Raw genomic sequence first — 26,046 nt, forward strand, 5'->3', positions numbered from 1 at the left:
TGTCGTAGTTGAGCAGGCTTTTGGGATCACAGCAAGAACATTTGGTATTCATACTATATGAAGACAAGTGGATTTATCTTACACTACAATATGGAGGTAATCTCCGTAGAAGATTCACCATTTATTAGAGGTAAAATCTAGTGGTAACCTTCTTCATGAAAGGTTCGCTTTGGCATTCTTGGTAAAAGTGGTGGATCAGAACTGACCATAGAAAATCCTATGGGCCGATGAGGCCCACTTTTACATGTAAAGAATAGTGAACACGAAATGCTATTGTATTTAGTCTAATGAGAATCTTTACCAGATCCAACCAACGCCTCTACAATCTTTGCATGTTATTGCATGGATTAGATTCACGACAAACTTTTTGACTAGATGATATTTCTTTGAGAAAAACACCTCTCAGACAAAAACATACACACACAAAAAAAAAAAAAAAAAGCTACAAGTTTTTGAGGTATTTTGTATATTGAGATCATTTCAGAACTCTAACGGCAAGTCTCGCTATTGCAATATTTCAGTAAGATAGTGCATTTCCTTACATTGCACATGAGGTACAACGATTTCTACGGCAGCATTTTATGAAGGTCAGTATTGTCAGTGATGCATTTCTTTCAAGGTAGCCATCACATTCATCTGACACTTACTCCCGTGTGAGGTTAAATGAGTATTGAGGTTGCTTGAAAAATAAAACGTATCGAGAAAATTTGGCCAATTTGAACCAAAAACCGAAAAAAAACGAAAGAACCAGATGATTTTTCCTGTATGCAACATTTGTTCATCTGGTTGATGATCTTTACCATGAGCTCATTTTGAAGATAGGATTTAAATCGCGTGCATTCGTAAAAATCATTCATGAGTTTACTTTTCTATTAGAAATTCATATATTCGAAATAAGATACGTCAAGAATAATATAAAAACGCAATCCTTTAATAAATAGTCTCTCATTCTATGCTGATTAACTTTCTATAATCAGTCCAATGCATGGTAACATAACTCAATCAAAGAGTCAGTTTCAGAATTCGTAGACAACTAAACATTATTGTTCCTAAAGAATTTGTTTTATTACTACAGTTATATACTTGCATAAATTAATGCATAAAATATATTAAAATTGCTAGGAAATTTTCTACATTTACCTAAGGCTTGCATGGAACCTATAGAGTGAAGTGACATTTTTTAAAAATTTAGTGCCTATTTTTTGATATTATATAGAATTGTTCCATTCATTGTTCTTTATGTAGGATGAAAAACATTTTATAATAATAAAAAAATAAAGAAGAATTTTTTTTTCTTTGAAATAGGAGCATGCAATTTTGTTACATTTTAAATTTCATTGAATTTTATATTTATATTGAGTTCCACATAGCAATAATTAGAAATTTTGTAAAATCTTTCGTTTCCGTTAAATAAAATAGATCCGTTACAAATGAAAGTTTTTGAATGGTAAAATCAAATCAATTACTGGAATAATAATAAAAATGACTGAACCATGTATTCCTAGATGGCAGCACGAACGATTTAAAAAAGAATCAATGAGATAATGAAAATTAGTTTTATCTTTAAATTGAAGTACTTTAAATATAAGATTTTTACATTATAAATTTTTCGGGATTGTTTATCAAACAATAAACCTCAGTTTATTTTTATTAGGTTGAATTTAAGATAAGAAATATCAGCTTCTCAGAAGATTGTATTTACAATACTTCCCAATCTAGAATGTTTAGGCAGCTTTTCCTCATCCATACATCTTATTAATTCTCATTTCTTCTTTTAGTGCTTACAATATCTTATTTATCATTCTTATGAAATTTCGAAAGTTAAAAAAGTAATCAAAAAGTAGATAGATTGTATAGATTGAGACGCATCTTTCCATTAACCGCAACCGTAGTTACTCTCGATATTTATTTTTATAAAAAGTTTTTGATAGATTTGGCGGAAGGTATTTTTATTAAGATACTTTTCTTTACTTTTCTTTTATAAATATTTTATTGCATTATAAATAAATCTTTCACTTGAGTTTTTCCTCTCAATCTCTTGAGTTTGTTTTGCATGACAGAACTATTCTGTTAGTTTTTTTTTTTCTTTACAATTCTGATAGTATTTCTTTTGTTAGAATTATAAACTTTATATTTCTACTTTTTGTAATATTTAATATTGGTATAAATTTAGTTATTTGGATAACTTCTTAATTCTATAATGCCTTGTAAAAAAAAAGATAATTTTTATTTATTTTTGCCTTTTTTATGTAAAGTAACCGCATTTTAAAAAGTTATGCATTTCTTTGTGGTATTTTGTTTTCTATTTATCTTCCGAAATATGAAATCGGGTTTGTAAAAGTATAATTTTGCATTCATTGATTTACATTATTTTGATCTTCATTGGTAAAAATATATTCCGAAGCAATTTGTAAAATTATTTAAATATATTCATATTTGTGTATTTAAAATAATATGTTATTTTTATTTACTTTTCTTTGCTTATCATTATTCTGTGGTATTGCTATATCTACTCCATAACTTTTACTATGCATTACCTAAAAACTGTTTTTTTTAAAGCAAAATATTAACATGATATTCTAACTATATATTTAGCTTTTGCCGTTTAAAGTAATAGATGCCATGTTTAGAAATTTCTAAAGAAAAATTATTAACTGCATTAGGTATTCTTTTCTATGATTTATCAAGCTTCAACCAATTTTAATAGTATAAAAGTTTTAATAAAAATATTTAGAAGTTTACATAGATACAGATAAATTATAGAAGCTTCATACTAAAACAGTATGCATACATGCAGGATTTCATAAGCATGTAACATTTAATAATAATAAACTCAAAGTAAAAAGATAAAGAGAGAGAGAGAGAGATCAAATAATTAAATATATATTTTTATATTTATGCACTCATACATATATTTATTTTGACGAATTTCCAATGTAAATGTAATTTTGATTTGTTGAAATTCTTTGTGTACTGAAATATGATCTTGATTTTAGTTTTAGAGTGTTACATTACTAAGGGCAGCCCTCATGACGAACACAGGTAACTGCTTTTATTAATGCATTTTTCTAAAAATAGTATTACAAATTTTAAAATATTGTTTTATATGATGTTGTGTTTAGCTAAGAAGCAAGTGGATTATATTTTCATATTTAATATTTGGTGTCATCTCAGCAGATATAAATTATGACAAAAGTAATGCAATTTTGGGAAGAAATTACCTTTTTAGAACTTGAAAGATATTTCTATAAATATCTATAAACCTTAAATTTTTTGGGTGATAATCTTTTAAGTTTTGAGGGAATTTGAGTGTGTGATGAATTCATTTTGCCCTTTTTCTTAAAATTAGCTATTTTCAAAACCTGTAAATTTAACCCAAATATTTTTTTTATCTTCTTAGTTGTGTAAGTTTTGTCTTTTCCCATGCTTCTCAAAGTCTAATTTCTGTAATTGAAACTATTCAATGTTTAGTTCTCTATTGTATGAAAATCACTTACGAAAAATAAGTGGTAATCTATTATTTTTCAGGAAAATTCTTTTAGATTGTATATAGACTCGGGACATACTTTCATATGCTCTTCTATCTTAGCATCAATATTTTGAAAATGCTCAAAGTACTTATCAGTATCTAATTATTTCAAAATCTAACATTCTAAAATGTAATCACAATTTCATTCATCATATTGGATTTAAAGAATTTTTTTTAATAAGATTTTTTTAAATTCTTGTTGAATTTATTATATTAGCTTGTCAATTTTTTATTATTTTTTTATTTTGACCTATTTTTTAAATGTTTTTTTGGTTTTAGTAAAGAAATATCTAATCATGATTTAGCAAAGAAATTGTTGAGTGATCTAAAAGATTAAAAAAAGATACCTGACATTGAAGAAGATGACTAATCTGTAATTTAAAAGTTTATTCTGCTCATTTAAACTAGCCAGCATTTTTTGTGTATAATATGACATGCTCCTTCTTTAATTTTTTAGACAAGTGCATTAATGTTTTTTAGAAATTTCAGTGACTAGATAGACATTTTAATTTTAAACTGTATTGTTTGTAAGAGTTTTATTTTAATCTTGAAGGACTAATAGTTCAGATGTAGATTTGCTTGTCCTTTTAGTCCTCCATACAGGATTCCTTTTTGACTTGTTCTTTTAATTATTGTGCAATTTCATAATTAAAACAATTTAGGCCATCAATAATTATTTATTTGTTATTTATGTCATGATTAAATAAAATTTAATTAGATATTATAGGTTTAATAAAAATGTTGATATTTAATTTTGTAAATTAAATATCAACATCAAATTTTGGAATGGTTTTTAAAAAATAAATAGTACTTGTTCATGTGGCAACATTATATTATTTCTTGAGTGCATTAATCCGCATAATTTACATAAAAAATAAGGTAGAATTTTTATATCCGAAATTACATTACTATCGTAATTCCAAATTAGATTACAATCAAAAGTTTCAGAAATTGATTTGTTAAGCAGAATTTTTAGATATTTTACGTAGCATGATATATCAGTGTATGTTTATAGCAAAATGTAACTTTCAGAAAGATAATTACAATTTCGTACAACCCATTGGAGTTAAATAATTTCTTGATAAGATGCTTTTTAAATTCATATTGAATTTATTAAATTATGTTCATCTTAGTATTTTTTTTTTTTCATTTTGGCCAATTTTTAAAATTTAATAGACTATTTATTGTCTGTTTAAAACTTCTATACTGAATAATACAAAATCCTTACATTTATCAATATAAATGCATATTCTACCATTATTTTGAAAAGAAAAATGTAGAAAAATTATTTGTGTTAAAATTATTTTAGTTGAGTTAATAGAAAGGATGTTTTTTACCATGTACAAAAGAAATGGATCATGTATAATAACTCATCACTAAATTTTTTGGTACAAATTTTTATTATGTATGGAACAACTGTATTCTACTATTTACTGCAGTGTGGACTAATTCATTTCAGACTAATGTTCTCGTTTTGAAAAAGTAAAATAATTCTTGACAGACAAATATATCATTGTTTATTTTATTATTATCATTTCTGAAAGTCAGGAAAATGGAAAAAAATATTTGGCATGTAAATATTTGCAAATAATTGGTCTAAGTTTAAAAATATTAAGTGCTAAAGAAATATTATAAAAGCGAGATAATCAAGGTTTTATTTTCCTGAAAATATAATGACCTTATACAGATTTATCATGATAGATAAATAAATTATATTAATTATTAAATTAAAATTTATATTTTATGATTTTTATCATGATTTTATCTTGGTATGTTTGTATCTGTCATTTTTTTATATGTGATTTTTAACTTAGATTATTATATTCGAGATTTCGTTATAGATATTGTAGCAATCGTTCTAATTCTCTCGGAGAAAGCACGCCAAAGTTTGATGTGCGTTTCATCTCCATGAATCATAAAATGGCCTTGAACGCACAGCACGTCTCAGTTTCCCGCTTCTCGGGAAACGCAGTGAAATACAACCAGAGTAGCTCCGAGGGACAAAGTGCGCGATGTTGTTGTGTGTTGAATAAAGATATATTTTTGATATAAACGGAGAGTGATTGCTTCCAAACCCTTACATGGAGTCAGATCATGACAATAAGATTATGGATTAATCAATCCTCCTCAATATAAAGCATTTGTTTCTTGTTTGAAGTGAGAAGCATGTGTTTCATATATTCACATGCTACTATTATGGATTTTATTTCAATGAATTAATAGAGTTTCATAAGTTATTTCAAAATATAATGTAAATGTCAATTAGTATCTAAATATATGGGTAATTTTTTTTTCTCATTTTAGAAGAGGATGAAATTCAGAAAATGCTTCATTTTGTACCCCAGGTAGCAGAAATTTTTGATGTCAAAGAAAAAATAGGAGAAGGTGTGTATATTTCACATATAAAATTTTAGTAGCATTTTAATTATTAGTAAATTTATTTATTAAATTAATTTTGCTTATTTTTTAATGTCTCATTATAATTATTATTTCATATGTAATACTAAACTTTATTTTTAAAAAATCAGTTAAGGGAAGTTTTTTTTAAAAATGAATGTTAATCAATCTAAACTTATTGTATTTTGAAATAAAATTATTTGGATTTTCTCTCTGAATAGAAATATCTTTTTTCCTTCTTTTGGCTAATTTTTTTTTCTAATGAATTGCAATTTTCAATATATTTTCGTACAAATTTTTTGTAATGAAAATTAATTTGTTCCATTTGTGAAATATTTCTAAAAATATAAAGTTTGGTTTTTACTTTAAAATTTACATAACTGAAAAAAAATGTTATGTAAATTTTAACTTTAAAGTTAAACTAATTCTAACTTTAAAAATTTTTATATGTACTTTCAGTCTTGAAAATAAATAAAATTGCAACCAGAATTGAGGAAAATGATATTAAATTTAATTTTTTTAAAAAATTTTTATGGAAAAAAAATTAAGTATTGTTTAAATAAATGTAAGGGTAGAATTCTAGTAATTTTAAAATGGATTTTATTTTGCTTTTGAGAAAAATATAATGTTTATGCGTTTGGCTGTGTATTTTTAGCTTCTGAAAAAATAATTGCTCTTAAAGATTTAAAAATGATTGAAACATTTTAATTTTCTTTTTAATACTTTCCTTCCTTTATGTATATAATTGTCTTTGCCTTGTACTATACAATCTTTATCTTTATAGGCACATTTAGTAAAGTATATCGAGCTATTGTTAAAGGAACTGGTGTGAAAAAAGAATATGCCCTAAAATATTTAGTGCCAACAAGTAAACCTGCTCGCATTGCTACTGAGTTACAATGTCTCAAAGATGTTGGGTCTGTATCCAACCATATTTTTATTGGGGAGTTTATATTCTCTTAATATCAGAATAATTTACTGATTTTTTCATTGTTATTTCTGTAGGGGTTCCTGTAATGTAATAGGTGTGGAATTTTGTTTTATGAATAATGGCCATGTAGTTATTGTCATGCCATATTACGCTCATCAGAGATTCTCTGTAAGTTTGAAATTTTATGTACTGAAAACGTACTTTCTATTGTCAAAACTTACTTTCTATTAATTTGACTATTTAAAATTTGCAGAATGTTATATGAAACTTTTATTTCGTACACATTTTCCTTAAAAATGATTAAAGATGTATTACAATAAAAATTTCATTTTTGTAAACATTTTTAAAGGGACCAGTACAATAGTATTATAATTATGGAAACCACTTGCAGAGATAAATCAAAATCTAAGGGGACCAACAGAAAAAGGATGGTGGTAATACATTACGGGTGGGAATGTAAATGTGAAAAAAAATGTATATATTGACATTTTTTAGATTCTTTCATAAATTTGAATTATAACAAAAAAAAAAAAATCTTTTTCCCCTTCTAAAAAGTTCATAGAGAAGTTTTTCAAAATATTATATATTGCTTGATATGATTTAGTTTCTGAAATCTTGTTCAGTTTCAAATATTTCAGTATTTATAAGAGGTTCTTATATTAGACTGAAATTCACAAACTATTCATATAATTTATATGCATCTCTCTTTCTGCATTCAAAACCAACCAAGAAATTTCAGTTGTGAGCTTTTCTAATCTGAAATGAGAAAATAATTAAAGAAATGAAATATTGCTATATTCAACCACTTTTCCTTATAAATCATTTTCTTTACTTCTGATTTTACATTGGAATTATTGATAATCTTTCAAAGATTACATCTGTGTGAAAGACTATTTTTAGTTCCTTTTAGTCATTCTTTCTAATTTTGAAGAATTTAGTTTTGGAAATTATCATATATCAGATAATTAAAGAGTTGATTTTTGAGTTTAGAAATTTGTTGAATTTAGTTGTATATTATTGGGCTTGTTGAAAACTGGTGACTAAAGAATACATTTTTAAATAATGAGATCAAATTCATTTCTACTTGGAAAGAAATTTAAAATTTTATCATTAATTATTTTAATAACTCTTAAGCTGCTAATAATAATAATGGCATTTGTATGAGGTTGAGTTTATTATATTGAATCTTTTTTATGAAATATATTAGAGACATTGTTTAGTTTCATGCTATATATATATATAATACCAATTTTTTTTTTCTTGAACAAAGCATGAAATTTATTTTATTTGAATCTTTTATTAACTACCCCTAACCCATAACTTCTTGATTAACTAATATGTAGGAAATATTATGAGTAATCAAAATCTTTTAATGTAAAAGATTTGATCTTTTACATTACTGTTTGTAATTTTGATGGGAAAAAGCAAAACCACTATGTCTCTGATTGTCTAATAGAATTTTAATATATAATTAACAATTTTTCACCAAGGTTAAATTTTTTTTACAGTTACTAATATTACTTAATGTAAATAAGAGCAAAAAAAAAAAAAAAAAAAAGTCACTATTCAGTTAAATAACAGTTCTTAAAAATGATTCAGTATTGTTACCTATGAATGTTTCTTTCATTTTAAAAAAATACAAGCTTTGATCTTAGTAGAAATGTGGTTGAATCTTAATTTTTATCAAAAATTTACGTTTTCTCTGTTGGATACATCTTTAATCATTAAATAAAGGGTGTACCAAAATTAACACAAGATTTGAATTTGCCACCATTCATGCAGTAAAGTGTTGGCATTCCTATTAAAAAATTCATTTGACAGTTAATAGTTTGGAGTTAGTAGACATGGAATGTTACGTGATAGAGCAAGGTATTAATGTAAGATTTGAATTAAATAAAAAAAAACAGGGTTTTTTTTTCTTCTTTAAATTGTTATATTTTTATTGAATTATAAAGTATACAGTATAGGGTTATGTATGGAATAGCACATAGTAACAAATGGCCTCCACAGCTTTGCTGGTACATAAAACTCTTTTGTCGAAATTTTCCATGACCATTTTGTATAAATATGGCTGAATTTCGTTGATGCAGCATAGAATTTCCTCCTTCAATTCATATGTGTTTGTGGGCTTGTTGGTGTAGATCTTTATTTCAAATAACACCATAAGAAAGAAATCCAATAGTGTTAAATTCCACGATCTAGGGGGCTAATTCTCAAAAAGTGGACGGCAGAACTTTCATTATATTTGAATAGTGTTCAACAATGAAAATACCTTGTTCTATCATGTAACACTCTATTTTTACTAACTTAAACTATCAGCTGTCAAATGATTTTTTCAAATTCAAATCTTCCATTAATTTTGGGACACCCTTTATTATTTAATTGAGCTTCATTCTTTACTTCATGTATGTTTTTTTAAACAATTACAAAAAGTTTATTTAGGCCCATTTATGAGTATGGCCAGGAATGGAAGGATATATTTGTCGTCAAAATATCATTTTCAACATCATTTAATGCACTGAAATTTCAGCTGTTATAAATTTATACTAAGAATACAATTCTTTTTATAAATGTTTAAAATTATATGCATTCTGATTTATCACATGAGTTTGCATAGCTTTGCTGAAACAATTTTATTTTGTATGATTATTATTTTTTAGTAATTTAATATGTTAAATATTTTTTTCCTAATTTTGTTTATAGGATTATGTCCGGCTTTTATCTGTCAGTGACATTAGAGAATACATGCGAAATCTCTTAATTGCTTTGGGAAAGATACATTCTTATGGAATTATACACCGGGATGTTAAACCTAATAATTTTTTATATAACCAGTATGTGAAAAGGTAAGGGTTTGGAGATGTCCTTTGAGGATTTCATTTTTCCTTCCAATATTCTGATTCATCTACTTCTCATCCATCAAAGTTTTGATATTTTTTCAATAAATTTGCATTTTTTTATCTCATTATTGCATAAAATTAGGTTTGTGGTCACTTGAAAGAAAAAAAAACTTGATTTATTCTTGATTGCATTATAAATAAATTGTGCAGACATTTCTGAGGATTTATTTTGAAGGTCAGCTGACAAATTCATTTTTCAGATTCCACTTCTTAAGATGAGAAAAATGAATTTTTATTTAGTTTTAGTTTTATGTTAATCAAGAAACTATTATTGCAAATAAAATAACGTTTTGATCAGTTAATTTATTGTGATTGTTTTATTTATAATATTTCAAGAATTGTATTTAATTTTTTTAAAAATAATTTGAATTCCATTTTTTTACATGAAATTATCTTAGTTAAAATGATTTTACTTAAGAACCTGTAATTTAGAAGATAAGTTTGTGGAGTTGATATAATCATTTTCGAATTTAATGTTAAGTTTCTTTTATGTATTATTCATTTTGATCAATTTAGTTTTCAACTCTGTTTCAAGTTAAAATTCCTATATGAATATATTAATGGTTGTTCTTATGCCAAATGTATTTTTTAAAAAACATGAAAGAAAGCATATCTGATTTTACTTTTAAGATGATTTTATACAGAATTATGTTCTTAATGTTACGTTATATTGGAATATTCTTATTTTCTAAACACAATGTTAAAATACTGCATTGAAAGAAAATATCTGTTTTCATAGTTAAAGGTGTTTTTGTTAAGCTGTGTGGAATCATTAAAATTTTTTATGATTGCTGATAAATAGTTTTAATGATTTATTTAAGTAATTTTATTGTTTCAAATTATATTTTTGAATGAGTTAAAATATATGAATAAGGTTTGTTTTCAAGATTGATTGAATTTGATTATAAGAAACATTTGATGCACTGAAGTATCTGGTCAACTTTAATATATTTTTTATCTTTTTAAAAATGTTATATTAATTCCTTTTTGTAGAACTTTTGAAGCTTTCTAAAATTCTGAAACTTGTAGACTTAACTTATTTAACTGATTATAAAACCAGTCTTTTACATAAGTGGATATTTATCGTTTAAAAGATTCTGCAGATATCATCTTTATTCTATTGATTGTACTGAATAACTTTTCTGTAATAGGTAAGGAATTTCAATCAATCTTTAACAATTGTAAATTTTTAGTTTGTTTTCATTCTTAGAAATCTTATTTTTATATCTGTTTCAGTTATACCTTGGTTGATTTTGGTTTGGCAGAAAAAGCAAATGATTTGCATTCCAGATATGCTGTTAATCGTCAGCCTTTGTCTGATTCATCTGGGAGATTAAATAAAGATGTTCATCTTGAGACAGAAGAGGCTCAAAATTTTCAGACCATATCACCAGAAGCAGTAGCATCATTAGTTAATGCAACAAAACATCCAGTTGCCCATAATTCTAATTGTGTATGTCCTCTTTGACTATATAATTTCATCTAGTTAAAAAAATTTAAGTATTTTTGATATTTCATTATTTATTTAGATGAATATACGAAGGATAGATATTATTATTATAGGTAGTAAAGAAGAAGGCACTGGTTTGAAAATTAAGTTTGGGATGAGATTTCATATATTGGCATTATATATGTAGGGTATTCATTTATATCTGTTGGGTAGTCAAAACTTGTTTGTTCAGGTTGTCACAGCCCTTCAACAATTAAACTGCCTGTTAGGCAAGGCATTCTCTTGTAATAAAAGACTAAAATTTTAACCCTAGATGTGATTTTTTTTCTTTAAAAAAATTGAATTAAACTCAATAATTTGTTTGTAAATGTTTTTAATAAGACACTCATTCTTTTATTCAAAAATAAATGTTCATTCCTATTGAATTTGAATTCTAATTTTATTTGTAGTGGTAAAAATATTGCAAATACAATGTAACCTCATTCATTCAGTGTCATTCAAGGAATCAGGAAGAAATTAATGCTATATGCAGAAAAGTGCTAAATTAGATATGACAAAAATAAAACACTAACCATGAAAGAAAAAATCATTTGTTACACACCTTTTATTTCTTCCTTTACAGTGGTTTGGGTATCATTTTTTAAAAGTATTTTTTTTAAGGAATCGGTTATTTTATTTATATCGGTTGTGTCTTGTTTTTATTAGTTGTATCACAAATTACATTCTCAATGCATATAAGTTTTTGCAGAATTAAACTTATCTTGGCCTTCACAATTTGAAAAGAACACTTATACTATTTTCAAAGATTGAATGACTGACTTCACTTGCAGAAATAATTCTTTGTCCTTCATTATCTTCTTGATCATTGCCCAAGCTATCAAAATCACTTAAAGTAGAATTTCTGATGAAGGGGCTTTTATATATCGCTGGCTAGATAATTCTCAGAGTAATCTGAAAAGTGATGAATTTTTCTTATCAAATTCATCACCTCTGATCTGTAGAAAAGCGCCTAACTTGAGATGTATCTACTCCTGGCTCTCTCCATGCTGGAGAAATCGTATGAAAGGCTTCTAGACTTTTCTTGCCTAGTTTCTTTAAATCTTTCGAGAGATATTAAATCTGTAGTATGGATGTGCATTGATCAATAATAAAATAATATGTTGGGAGCACATCTGTCATTCCAATTTGCAAAGTTAGTTTTTAAAAATATTCATGTCATCCAAGATTTTTGTATTCTAAGATAAGAAAACTCTTCACATTCTTGAAACACCTTTGTTCTTTCGATTTGCCATCAACTAAAAGTATTAACCTTTCACTCTTGTCTGAATTGGTGCATAGGAAAATAATCATCCAAGTTCTGATAGCTTCCGACTATGTACCATTTTACCTTTTACTACAAAAATCAGGAAAAGGATTATAAGACAATCCTACCTCTTCTTCATTGAAAATGTTTTTGCTGGAATATTGTTGTATCTGAATGATAATGTCCTCCCCCTCCCCCCTCCACTCTTGAATAGTCTCGGAATCTGCTGCAGCAGACTTGCCACAAATAAATTTGTAGGATGAATTGCATCTCTTCTTAAAACAGCCTATCTAATAATTTGATGCTGAAAATCTTTGAATTCCCAGTTTAAAAGCAATTTCTATTGCTTTTCTTTCAAAGTGGGATCATTTATAAAAAAATTTTGCACGAACTTTAATGAAACAAGAAATTTTCTAATTCTTCAAATGGTGACAATTTCAAATTTTTTTCTTAGAAAAGGGGGTGATTTTCCAATCTTTTCCAAATTTTATTTCCTAACACCTGCATTTTTAAAATTGTTTGCTAAGTTAAATATATAATTCCAACTATTCTGACAAAAATCAGTTTTTTTTAAATTGTATGCATTTGCTTTTTGTAATGACCTTGGTTTTTTCCAACAAAGAAAACCACTTTCTTTTTCATACCATAATTTCAGCAACCAGAGCTAGCGAAAAGTCTCGAAAGAATGTCATCTTTCAAGAAGCAATGAAACATTATGATATGACCAGCCAGTATTCTAAGAATCTTTATTCATATGGCCAAGCGGATAGGTGAAGATAAAGACTAGTCTTTTCGTTTTTAAAACAAAGAGGAAGGATGGAGGATTCTGAGTATTTTATTGCATCTTAGTATATTATTAGCAAGAAAGGTTTTCTTTTCTTTTTTCCGTCACAATTGCTGACAATTTTAGGAAAATTGCTCTAAATTCTTACTGAATAAATGTTAAATGTGGGATGTATTTCAAAGTGATAATGTTAAATCCAGGACTTTTTAACATTATTTTATATGAAAGTATTTGTGGCCAATGAAGAATTTATATGTGGAAAACCACCAAATGCAGGAAATGTTAACCTGGTTTCATTGCATAACTTCACAAATTTATTGTTGTTGTCTTAAAATCATTAAAAAATTCAAATATTTAAATTTTAATAGTGGATATTGAACATAGTAGCTGATAGTTTATTAAATATATAAACAAATGTTCATGATTTTAATATTCGAAGAATGTTATTTTTTAATGAAAAGGCAAATGGTCAAAAATTTTACCAATGGGAAAAGGACCAATGAGAAAAATGTTTTTATTCATTACAATATATGCAGGAATTCTTCTTTAGTTCTGCAATTCCTGTTCTGGAAACTCAGCACAAATATGCCCATTCAGCTTGGATTTTACTGTGATTAAAGTGCATTGTTATCATTCTCTGTAATTACATACATTCTGCATGCATTTTAAATACATTCTGCAAGATGTTAATATATATATATTATTTCTAATGTTTTTGTGTTGATTATTCCAATTCTTATAAGTATCTGAAAAGTAATAAATTTCTAGAATTAATTAATAAAACTTTTTATATGAGTAATTATATTAATTTCATTAAAATAATTATTTGGTTGTTATAAATTTAATTTAAATTATAATTCAAGTATTATAAATATTCATTTTTGTTTAGAAAATAAATATCCTATTAATTAAAAATTTTTCATTAAATTTGAAGTTGTTAAAAAAATCTCTTCCAGGATTAGACTGACCTTCAGTTAAAGAGCAAATATCTAATCGAAAATGCCAATTTGTTCTAGATCACTACAATTACTTTAATTGACTGAATATTGTGCTTTGATGTTTTACTAAGTGAACACTATGTTACTACCATTCTACCAAATTATATTCCAAACGCAATTTCCTAACCATGCCCACCTTTTGGTAATTTAAATAATTAGCAACTTTTTACTATTTTGAAAATATGTATTTATATAACAACAATCTATATGTTAATATAAAGGAAGTTTATACTTTTGTTCACTCGCCTCAATTTGATTGTTTTAATAATATTACCTCTTAAACTGCTCCTTAATTTGCATTTTGTAAATATGTCATTTAAAATTTTTCTATTCAGTTTCTTCTAAAAAGAGTATATCCATCTTACAGCTTAGTAATTTCAATCATTTTCTTCAAAATTTTGTAATTATAGAAATAGGTAATGAATTTTTTTATAAAGTGGATTTAAATGAATTATTGCTTAAAACAATTGAAAATTTTTATGAATTTCAGAAGATGTGTAGTTATTTGAGTTATTTTTACTGTATACAATAGCATCTCGCTCAGAAAAATCTCATGGAGGTGGGCACTTCAGGTATAGAGATGGAAAATATTCTGACTTCCCTGGTGGGTATATTAATGGTGTGACCTTGAGTTACCTCCATTCTGTTTATAGGTTGCATCCCTTCAGTGTAAAATTGATGCATGAGTTGCACTGATGCTATTTTGCATTCATCTTAGTACCTAAATTCAATGTTGTGATCATTTGATTATTCAAATTTCCATGGATACTACAACAAGGCACAATGCAAGTTTTCCCAGATACTTTGATTTTATGTTTTGTAATTCCATCATAGATATTATAGCATGTAAAATTCATTTGTCCTATTTTTGATATATTGTTCATTAAAAAAAATATTGAAAATAGTGCAGATAATTAAAATAAAAAATGCACCCAATCTTTGTTTCAGAAACAATATGAAAATACTTTGCACAGCATCACATGTAAGTTATACATTATAGGGTAATATTAAATAACTATGAATGTGTGCTTGCTTATGAGATTATATTTAGTGTTTTAAAAATCCGTTTTATGTACAATCAAGCTTTATAGCATTATGTGCTGATGGTATGAAAGTAGCATTGTACATTCCGTGACAAATTTTCTGAAATTCTGCTTCATTTTATCATTTTCTGCTATTGTCAAATGCTGATTATCTTTCTCCTTCTCCATTGCATGTAATTTTTGTTATAGAAAAAGTGTAACGAGAACTGAATTCTCTATGCACTTATGTATTGTTTGTCAAAGTCTTAATTTAAATTTATATCTTCAAAATTGCTGTTATTATGAGATTGCCAATAAACTGGGTACCAGATAAAAGAGATTTAACTGTGCATATGTTATTATGTCGTGGAATTATAAAATTTACAGGTCAAAGTAGAACATTTTATTTTTATTGTATAAATATATTTTTTATTTTTATTAATTTTATTCTTCATATACCATTTTTATCATCATTAGGAAAATGTATCTAAGAAACGAAAGTTATCCTCCTCTATAGTACCTGCAATAAATGAAAGCTTACCTCTCCCAGATACCAATTTCATTGCTCCTGCCCAGCCAAGAATTCAATTTCAACCTCATTTGAAACCAAAAGAAACTACTAAACATGGCAAAGGTAAAGCCCGAGAATGTGGCTGCTTCAGAAGGCCAACTGTATGTAAAATATGTACTGGCAGGTAAGTTCAGTTATTATTTTTTTTTATGAAATAGTTTATGCATTTGATGCTGGTTGATGTGGAAGTTTGGAAAGGGTAGAAGTACCAACTCAGATGTTGTCCTTGTCATCTGACTGTGGTTCAAAATTACGAGGCATGTCCCAAAATAGCCCTAATGTTGCTTTAAAAAACTGGACAATATAACTAAACTAAACTAAACTTTATGTGTTTATGGTTGCTTCATAATGAAGAAATGACAGCAAAACTTCATAATAATTGTAAAAGGTTTGCTTTCTGAAACAGATAAATGAGTAAATAATTTTGTGTTATTATCATGTGAGAACATGATGTTGTTTTCATTACGGGGTTTTGAATAATTGAAGGCAACGAATGATTGAAGCTCGAAATCGTGTAGGCAATGAATTAACCATAAATGGCAATTTTCATCTTCATCCGCTTCACCTGCTTTTACCAATATTGCATTATTATTATGTATGCTTCTTTGAAAGCAGTTGCATTTTTAAAAAGGTTGATCTGCTTTAGAGACATAAGACATTCACCAAAGTAATCCTACGGGGCTATAGAACCCCCCCCCCCCATGGAGTAATTTACTGCGCATGCGCAGATGGTTTTCGTTACTGTTAAAATTTCTTCTTATGAAATGACGAGTAGCATTGGCTGCATCTAATTATGAAGAAACTCTAATATCACACAGTGGTCTAAAAGTTCATCTAATCGCATACTAATACTACTTACGATGCAAAGGATTCAGAAGTTCATTGATTGGAGATCAACATCCTTTTAAAAACATCAACGGGATTTATTCATTAAGGTTCAACAGAAAATATAAAATCAAGAAGTTACTTTAACAAGATTTTAAAAGCACAGAAAGTATTATATTGTCTATTCTCAGACATTTCTGAAACTCGTAGCAAACAAACGTCGCTAGAGCGAAAAGCAAGCCAGAGAGCGGGAGAATGGATTCGGATATATCCTTACAAAAGCTGGCATCCGCTTTTATATGATCTCATGGCGATCACGTGATTGATTTACACGTACATACAGATTTACATTTGCATATTGCACAGTAGTTACAACTCGAATCAGAAATACCGAAATCTTATGCTAATTAGTCAGATGATTGCATCTAAATAGTTTAATCTTAGACAATATTAAATTAGCACGAGATTATGATAATTTATTATTTACGAGATGAATATGTTTAAAGATTAAAAGAAACAATTTCTCAAGAAAGAACAGAAGCAAACTATGCTTTTGTTTATGTAGGCATTTCCGCGTACATTTCGAACTTTGGCTAGGAAAACTAACCGAAAAAGGTAATAATAATTACGATTAAATTATCTTTTTCTTAACAGTTACATCTCTTAAATTACATATGTAGAGACATGGGGTTTTCACTTAGAAGTACCCCTGAGGGTCCTTTAAGCCCCCAAAATTTTGGATCCATTGCGCATGCGCAGTACGGATTTTGCTTAATATTGGCCAAATCAATGTCGTATCGATACCATAGAGTTCTTATGGGTCTCAGGATGTTGAAGACATCAACTTCCGGTCAGACCGGAAGTTGTTATATCGGCTTCTATGCAACATAGAGACGAGTGCGACCTGTTTACACACTCGTCTTGATGAATAGAGTCGAATGACATTTTTACCGAAACTTCGGTCTCGATAGGGTCCAAGATCGGATCTCGAAATTTACAAATTTGAATTATCGTTGAAACCTCGTTTTTGCAAAAACTCTCTTTATGACTGGCATCGAAACACTCTACTCGATATCCTCTATCGAGCGATACCACATTTACATCGCTTACATTATTAGAAGCCGAGAAACGGAAACGAGAACGGAAAAAGAACATGATGTTGTTTTAGATAAGGGGTTTTGAAGCTTGAAATCGCGTAGGCAATGAATAAATCATAAATGGGGCGACCTAAGCTTTCTCCGGATGAAGCCTTGCAAAGAAAAAAAGAAAGGGAACGAAAGAGCAAACAGAGGCCGGAACAAAGCCTTCAATCAAGAAAAACGAATAATAAAAATTTAAAATTAGAAGCTGATCGAATTAAACATGAACGTAAAATAGCTTTTCAACGGGAACAAAGAAAGTGTAAACGTATGCATTGTGCAGCAGATTCTCAATCGCAACACTCAACTTCAAACACAGAACATGTCCATTTGGATTCTGAATCACAACCGTCAATGTTCAACGCCAAACGTCTCCGTTTTGATTCGGAGTTTCAAATACCGCTTTCTAGCTCTAAGCAATTCATTGAAAAAAAGTGTTCTAACATGATAACTTGAAATTTCTGATAGCAGATTTCAATTTTTTTTAAAAAAATTTTGAAATGTTTTAATAGTTTTTATATAACTTCAAATGTGTATAGCATTAAAAAAATATATATATTAATGAAAAGAGGAGCTCAAAAATATTCTTAATTGAAATTTCAATTTGTATTGTATTGGACTGCTGCATTTTATTATTATTATTATTTTGTTTTCTTTACTAATGTTAGTTATAACTGAATTTTAAACATAGTAGTAATTCTCTGTAAATGTTAATATTCCACCCCATAAAGTCATGAAAAATATTTTTTATATAAAAATGCCCTTTAGCAAAATATAAATAATTAACTGTAATTGTTTTGAATTCCTGCATTTTTTTAATCATTTTATTGGATTTAAAAAAATCAGAAATTTTTTTAAATCACTATATTAGTTTGATTTTTAAAATTATTCTTTTAAAATTCAAAATGAATACTCTGGTTTATGATTAGAATTTAAAAATAAATATTTTTTTTTAAAAAAAAGAGCATTTTTATTAAGTTTTGGGCAGTAGTGGGCCAACATTACAGATAAAAAAAATTTAGAGAATAAATAAAAATTTTATTTCTTGAAGAAAATGGCTATCTTTAAATAGCCCATAGTTTTTAACTCTATAATGATCTTAATTCTATTTCTAAAAATAATTAACATATCATTTTTATAGTGAATGATTTTTAATGGAAGAAACAAATGTATATAAAACAAATAATCTGCCAGAATGTTATGAAAGCAAACAATATGCATTTTTTTTTTATCCAATACAGTGACTAAAAAAAATGCATAAGAAGAGAATAAGAATTTAATGAGAATAAGAAGTTATATAAAGAAAGCAAAGGTTAATCTTATGTGGGAAAGAGAGAGAGAAGGGGGGGGGGACTTTACTCATACATTTGCTTGTGCACTAACAAGGAAAGGGCACGAGGTTGAAAATTCGGTTCTGGATGAGATTTAATATAATGGTAGTATACATTTAGAATGTTCACCCACAAAAAATATTAGGGCGCAAAAGCCAATCAATTTCAAGGAAATGGCCCTCAAACTTTCTGAATAGTGTATATATATTAATAATGTGTTGCCGAGATGCAAATAGTATAGAGGATAAGACACTGGCATAGCATTCAGGAGACCTAGTTTCGATTCTGGGCTGGCATTTTTTGCTTTTTTTTTATTTTAAATTAATTTAACAATGTACAGTTATAATTAATATATTATTTATTTTTTATGCAAAAATAAATATTTATTCTCCCAATTCTTGGATTACAGTTTAATTTTAGAAGAAAAAATAATTATAAGTATTAATGCAAATTCTTAAATATTCAGAATTTTTTTAATTATATTTACTTTTTAAAAATAGTTTCTATTAATATGATACTAATTTTTATATGGAAAAATAAATGTATTTTCTCTTAATACCTCAGTTATAATTAAAAAAAAAAAATTTAAGATATAACATGATTTAAAAAAAAAATGATTTAAATAAAATTACAGACAGTTTTAATTTATTGATCAGTTGATATTTAACTCATTTATCAGTCAAAAATGAATGTTTTAAAAATAAATAAATGAAATTTTCGACTTCATGCCCTCCCCTTATAAGCCTGATCTACAGAACTGATAAACAGAGTACTAAATTCATTGGGAAAAAAATCAAAAAATTTTTAACCTTTGCGATCAGGTAATATGGGAATTGTAATGATTTCTTGGATCAGTTTCCTCCTTACTTCAATTGTCTTTCTACTTCTACCTCATTTCCCCCCCCCCCCATTTCTATTGCACTTCAAACTTTTAATGTAGAAAAACAGTCAATAAAGATTAAAAAATGAAAAACGAGATTTCAGAATAATTTCAAATTATACTCTAGTTCAAATAGATTGAGCCATCATTGGTGTAAGGTTGAGGGAATTGAATAATACTGGAAATGAGAATATAAATTAAAGTTTCATAGAAATTCCATTATCTCTATTAATAATAATGGAAAATGCACTCCATAAAACAGATAGAGCTACTTAGCATAAATATAATTTAGATAATAACTATGTGTATCATGGAGTATTTTTTTAAAAAAAATTTGTAATTTTAATCAATTCAAAGTGAAATGAAATTTTACACATTTCTTTACCCCATAATAACTGCCAAAAGTATTACTGCACAAAACGAATTTTCATACTATTTTAAAATTAAAATTATCTTTTCTATACTACCAAGTTAATTATAAAAAATTTCTGAATTTTGTTATTATTTAAAAATATATTTCTGCATAATTTTTAATAATAATTTTCATTGTTGCTGTGAAATTCAAACTATGTTTGTTTCATAAAATATATAATCACATGCTTTCCTTTAATTGTTGAAAGTTAAGGATAAAGATTTTTTATTATTTTTACAGCTTATATATAAGAAATAATAAAGTGAAACTACAATAATGTGAAGAATGATGTGCAAAAAAAAAAAAAAAAAAATTGAAAATGGATTGCTTGAGCAGTTACATTTCTAATGACAGTTTAATTGTATTTTACTCCATTGGGAATTTTCATATACTCAGTTAGATGGCTTAAAATAGGGTTTTAATGTCTATCAAAATTTAATGCTTTAAAATATTTTGTTGCAAAAATCATTTGCCTCATATTATGTAAGTGAGTTCTAATTGAAATTAAACACTTATTCTTAGTAAATCAGCTTATCATCAAAGACATCTAGCTGTTGAACAAATGAAAGAGAAAGGGAACAAATGAAATACAAATGGTTATATATAGAAAGGGAAGTTTGTTTATTATGAATATGTTTTACGATATAAAATAATTTTGTAGTCTCTTACTTTTATTTTTAACTTCTGCATTATAGCGTTTTCTGAATTGATATTTGCCTTTTTGTTACCCTCAGAAATACAAAATGTTGCTGAAATTTAATTAATAGATTAAGCTGAAATACTTTTGTAAAGCATATTAGTTTATCATTACTTTATGCTATTTATTTTGAATTTTTCACACTAGCTTGTTATTATTTTCATATATTTTTTATGTGAATTAAGATTTCTATAAATTTATTTAATTTTTTAATTAAATTTGTTTGATTTGTTTCTATAAATTTCAATATGGAATTTTGATCTACAGGGAAACAGAGAATGCACCTCGTGGCGGAACTGCAGGTTTCAGAGCTCCAGAAGTTCTTTTAAAACACAGACAGCAAACTACAGGTTTGAGCGTAATTTGTATTATGGAGTAAAATGAAATAATTGTTTTTAAAAAAGGCTTATTAAAAGATTAAAACCATATTATAAAAAAGAAAAAAAAAGAATCTTTGTTCTATCAATTAAAACAGGATGGTGGCAGAATTGGGAAATCAAGGATATCAAATAAAAATCAAATAATTTTTATTGATCAGGAAAAATTAGGGAAATTCATAAAATTACCTAAAAAAATGAGAGAAAATTGCCGATAAATCTAACTGCAACTTATCAGAAATCTTTATTGGGAGGAAGGGATGATAATGATTTTGTGAACAGGAAGTTGATTGATTTTTTTCCCTAAGGGAAAAGAAAAAGGAACAACATAATGGATATAGGTTTTTAAAAATGTCGGTAAATATAAGCAATTAGATACAGATATTCAATGTTGTAAGGACTGTTGCATTTTAGTAGTAAAATTTATTAGTACTTCTCAACCGGTCAAACTTGATTCCATATTCTTAGACATTCGGTTATCAGGTATTTAGCTTATAATATCAATATTCTTAAGTAAGATTATTTGGAACAATTTGCAACCAGAATATTTACATGGGGCGGGTGGAGAATATAATATGTGGAAAATTTCCATGAATCTAAAAATAGATATATCTGTATATTCTTATTGATAAATAAAAGAAACGCTTTTAAAAAAAAGGTAACTTTTCCTTCAATGATAACCATTACAAAATCCTGTTGCAATTCTTTATTATTATATCAGTGGCTTTCGTTCAATTGCCTGGAATCTGAATTTTACACCAGAAATTTTGTACTATCAGGTAGAAATAATTGTTATTTAAATATTTCATAAATTCATTATTAAAAGTTTTAATAATGAAATAAAAATTGTCTAGTATTTAATCTTTTATTTAAATTTAAATCCTTTTATTTTATTTAAATTTAAATCCTTTTATTTTATTTAAAAAAATTTAATATACAGTTATTTTGTAATCCATCTTTTCCTTCATTTTAAAGTTTCAAATCAACTGCTATCTGCTATGTTGAGAATTAGTTAATAAGTATTTACTTTTTTTATTAACCTGCTTATTTAATTGTGAGTTGAGATGAACATTATCTAATTTTCTTGCTCATGTAATGTAAATATTTTTTTTCTTTGTGACCTACTTTTTTTAATATGTATTAATTGTATATCAACAGCTGCTATATATATTTTGTGGCTGCTGCACTTATAATGAAATTGCATGTTAATTTCAGTTAGTAAAAAAAATTAATTAATTTAAAAATGTTTTAAGATTATTCTAGTTTATTATATTAATTTGCATTTTATTATATGAAATTATTTATTATAAGTACTAAGATTTTTTTTTTTCCCTTACCGATTCTATTCACTTTTTGAAAATGTTATTTATTTCTTTTTCAGCAATTGATGTATGGTCAGCAGGCGTTATAATGTTGTGCATTCTTAGCAAAAAATATCCATTTTTTCGAGCTGATGATGATCTTACTGCATTGGCGGAAATAACCTTTTTAGTCGGAACTAGAGAGGTGAAAGAAGCTGCTCTTTCTATTGGTAATTCTGTTCAATGTTTCTTTAATATGGCACATTTATAAAAATATAAATTTGAACATTCTTATTCATTAAAATTAGATTTTAAAATTTATTTACCCTTAAATTTATTTTTTCGATTTTTAAGTTGTAGTTGGCATTGAAACTTTGAATTCTTTCATTATATCAAAACTTATATTTAATAAGTGATGCATCATTAATATACCAGTTTGTTGTTGTTGTTCTTAACAAAATGTGCTAAAATAGAATTATCTTTGGTCTAATTATTTATATATACTTTTTTAATTGCTCTGTAAATTCTGTCTGCAGTTGTGGAACAATTACATTTCATTTCAGTGTCTTACTTGAATGCCTTTTTTGTTTGTTTGTTTCTTCCTATGCTTTGGCTAAGCAATCAATATGTATTTATAAAACAATTTTTAATTTATATACTACTATTAACTAGATTTTTATGCCAAAGTGTTGTTAATTCAAAATATTTGGTTTATTTTTGAGGCAATGTTAGGAATTCTTAGTAACATTTATATTTTAGTATATTCAAATATATATATACTAAATGAACTTATTAAAAAATATTATAGCATTTCTAAAATAAATACCATTTGTCCAGAAAAAAACATTCATAATTTAATTTCATTACACAGTTATCTTTATATATTGCAATTTTTTTTAGTGTTTTTAACATAATTTAAAATATATTTACTAAAATTGTTCTTTAAATTAAGTTTGACTTTGCTTGGTTAGGATAATGTATCAAAGCTTTAATTGTATATAGTATTATATAGTTTATACAGTTATTATATATTCACTTATATACAGCTAAAGCTATTGTTTCAGATAGCTTCAGTGTTCAGATTTTATAATCTTAATTATTTTTTTTTAATATTTATTTCTTATTTCAGGTAAAGTCCTCACTATGAATTTGCCAGAAACAACTGAATCTATATCAGACATCCGTAAACAACTGGGACCATCTCGATACCTTCAGGCCTTGTGTACTTTAATTATGCAAGATCAGCCTTGTTATGCACATTCATATCCACAAACTAAAGAACCAATTATGCGTTGTATGTTGTGCTATGAAATGTCTCGCCAGGTACCACAAAGTGCCTTTGATCTCCTGGACAAACTGTTAGATCCCAACCCCCATACTCGAATCACTGCCCAAGATGCCCTAATGCATCCTTTCTTTACTGAGCATAATTAAGTAAAATTAGTCATATGTGCTAATCATTAGTACTATGAATGGGTATATTGTATTCTTCGTTGTTTTCGAAAGGATATGCATTTTTTTTATCCCCTCGGTGAAAATTATTTATTTTTATATGTTCTTGTCTTCATATGTTTGCATTCGTAAACTTTTTATTGATGAAAATCAATCTATGATGTTGATTTTCATTCACTGCAGGCTTAACATTTTAGACCAGTTTCAAATTAAACACAGCAATATTAAAAAGACCTTAAGAAATGTTGTGTCTTCCGTTGTCACCCCAAGTGCTTTGTCTCTAGACATTAGATTAGTTTTCTACAATAGAAGGAAAAGCCTGGTTTGAAACTTGATTGAATGCAATTGATTGTAATGTACTTTTGGGATTCTTGTTTACTTTTATGGTGCTTGTAGATATTTTGAATGTGCTTTTGTGATGGTGTATTTAAATATTGTACCTGAATAATGAAAATAAGTGTCTTTTTTTTTCCTACTCAGTCACTTGAACAGTTGAATGTTATCACTTTTGATATTGGAATTTTTTGATTTCTATTGCACATTTATAGAATGTTGACTTTCAGTAATAGTGATGCTTGTAGTGGTTAAGCATATCTTTTCATGCTTATGTCACTTTTCGAGCTACCAAACATCTGCATCACTCATTTTGTACACTATTTACAGCTACCATTTTATGTACCTGAAATCATATTTTCTATGTGGCTTTCAGCATGAAGGATTTTCATTTCATAGTGAGAAACTATCAATGCAATAATATCTTTGTATTTATTCCATATCTGATTTCTTTTCTAAAGAATGCTCTGACTTTTTCTAATTGAATTTGTATTTATGCATTCTTTGATGAGGAATAACTATCAATCAAATAATATCTTTGTATTTATTCCATATTTAATTTCTTTTCTAAAGAATGCTGTGACTTTTTGTATGTGAATTTCTATTTATGCATTCTTTGATGATGAATAACTATCAATGCAGTAATATCTTTGTATTTATTTCATATATAATTTCTTTTCTAAAGGATGCTGTGACTTTTCTAAGTGAATGTATATTTGCATTCTTTGATGAATAATTTAATTTCTGTGTTGTGCCTCACATCGATTTTTTGGGCAACTATCTATCACTGCCATTTCTAGTAGAAACAGCAATTGTGGCATAAGCAAATATCTGATATAACAGTTGCATTTTGACATAAGTGTAGAATACTCATTAAATAGAAACTGAGCAAATGAAGAAGTAAAAAAATTTAATGAGATTTTTCATCATGCAGGTCACTAAAATGTGTCCATAATTATCATTGTAATTACATTTTTAAAATTTTTTATGTATGACGTTTGCTTACTATTGCAATATTTTTCATCTGTCATTAAAAGTAAACCTACCACTCCAATGTCACTATATTTGAATCTTTTATTATTGTTATTTTAACTAAATTTATAATAGTTTACAAATTATTGTATATTTCTTTATCATTGTCATTGTATAATTTCTAAACATGCTTAAATACAGTGGACTTTGTATTATTCATTTCTGTGTGAAGTGTTTTTTTAATACATATATACATCCTCTATGTTATATGATATTTTATTGGAATCTGATGCGATTTGGAACAATTAGCTTAATTTTTAATTTTGAACAATAGAAAATCAGAATTACAGTACTGTGCATTCCAACAATTAATAATTGTGAGCCAAAACATTTTTTTTAAAAGTCTTGTACGAATAAGTAAAAAGTATTCAGTAAGATATCC

General features: G+C 26.8%; 1 protein-coding gene across 2 annotated transcripts; it reads left to right on the forward strand.

Annotated features, from left to right (window-relative positions):
• The first annotated feature begins 1,817 nt into the window (after positions 1-1,817).
• On the forward strand, positions 1,818-25,823 carry LOC129981531 (cell division cycle 7-related protein kinase-like). 2 transcript variants are annotated; one of them, XM_056092399.1, is made up of 11 exons: positions 1,818-1,943; positions 2,997-3,042; positions 5,834-5,914; positions 6,711-6,843; positions 6,932-7,025; positions 9,561-9,703; positions 10,994-11,210; positions 15,792-16,009; positions 21,437-21,519; positions 22,928-23,077; positions 23,977-25,823. In XM_056092399.1, exons 2-11 carry the CDS (start codon positions 3,030-3,032, stop codon positions 24,279-24,281), a joined length of 1,437 nt encoding a protein of 478 aa, XP_055948374.1. In that variant the 5' UTR covers positions 1,818-1,943; positions 2,997-3,029; the 3' UTR covers positions 24,282-25,823. The 2 variants fall into 2 exon arrangements, with proteins under 2 accessions (XP_055948374.1, XP_055948375.1); XM_056092400.1 differs by lacking the exon at positions 1,818-1,943 and adding an exon at positions 1,992-2,069.
• The last annotated feature ends 223 nt before the right edge of the window (positions 25,824-26,046 follow it).

This window comes from Argiope bruennichi, chromosome 8 (assembly GCF_947563725.1).
Source record: "Argiope bruennichi chromosome 8, qqArgBrue1.1, whole genome shotgun sequence".
NCBI classification, from domain to species: Eukaryota; Metazoa; Arthropoda; class Arachnida; order Araneae; family Araneidae; genus Argiope; species Argiope bruennichi.

What these genes read in the sequence shown, in the direction of transcription:
- LOC129981531 (XM_056092399.1), top strand. An exon ending in CAAAGAAAAAATAGGAGAAG is followed by an intron (nt 5,915 to 6,710) that starts GTGTGTATATTT and finishes TTATCTTTATAG; the next exon opens with GCACATTTAGTAAAGTATAT. An exon ending in AGAAGCTGCTCTTTCTATTG is followed by an intron (nt 23,078 to 23,976) that starts GTAATTCTGTTC and finishes TTCTTATTTCAG; the next exon opens with GTAAAGTCCTCACTATGAAT.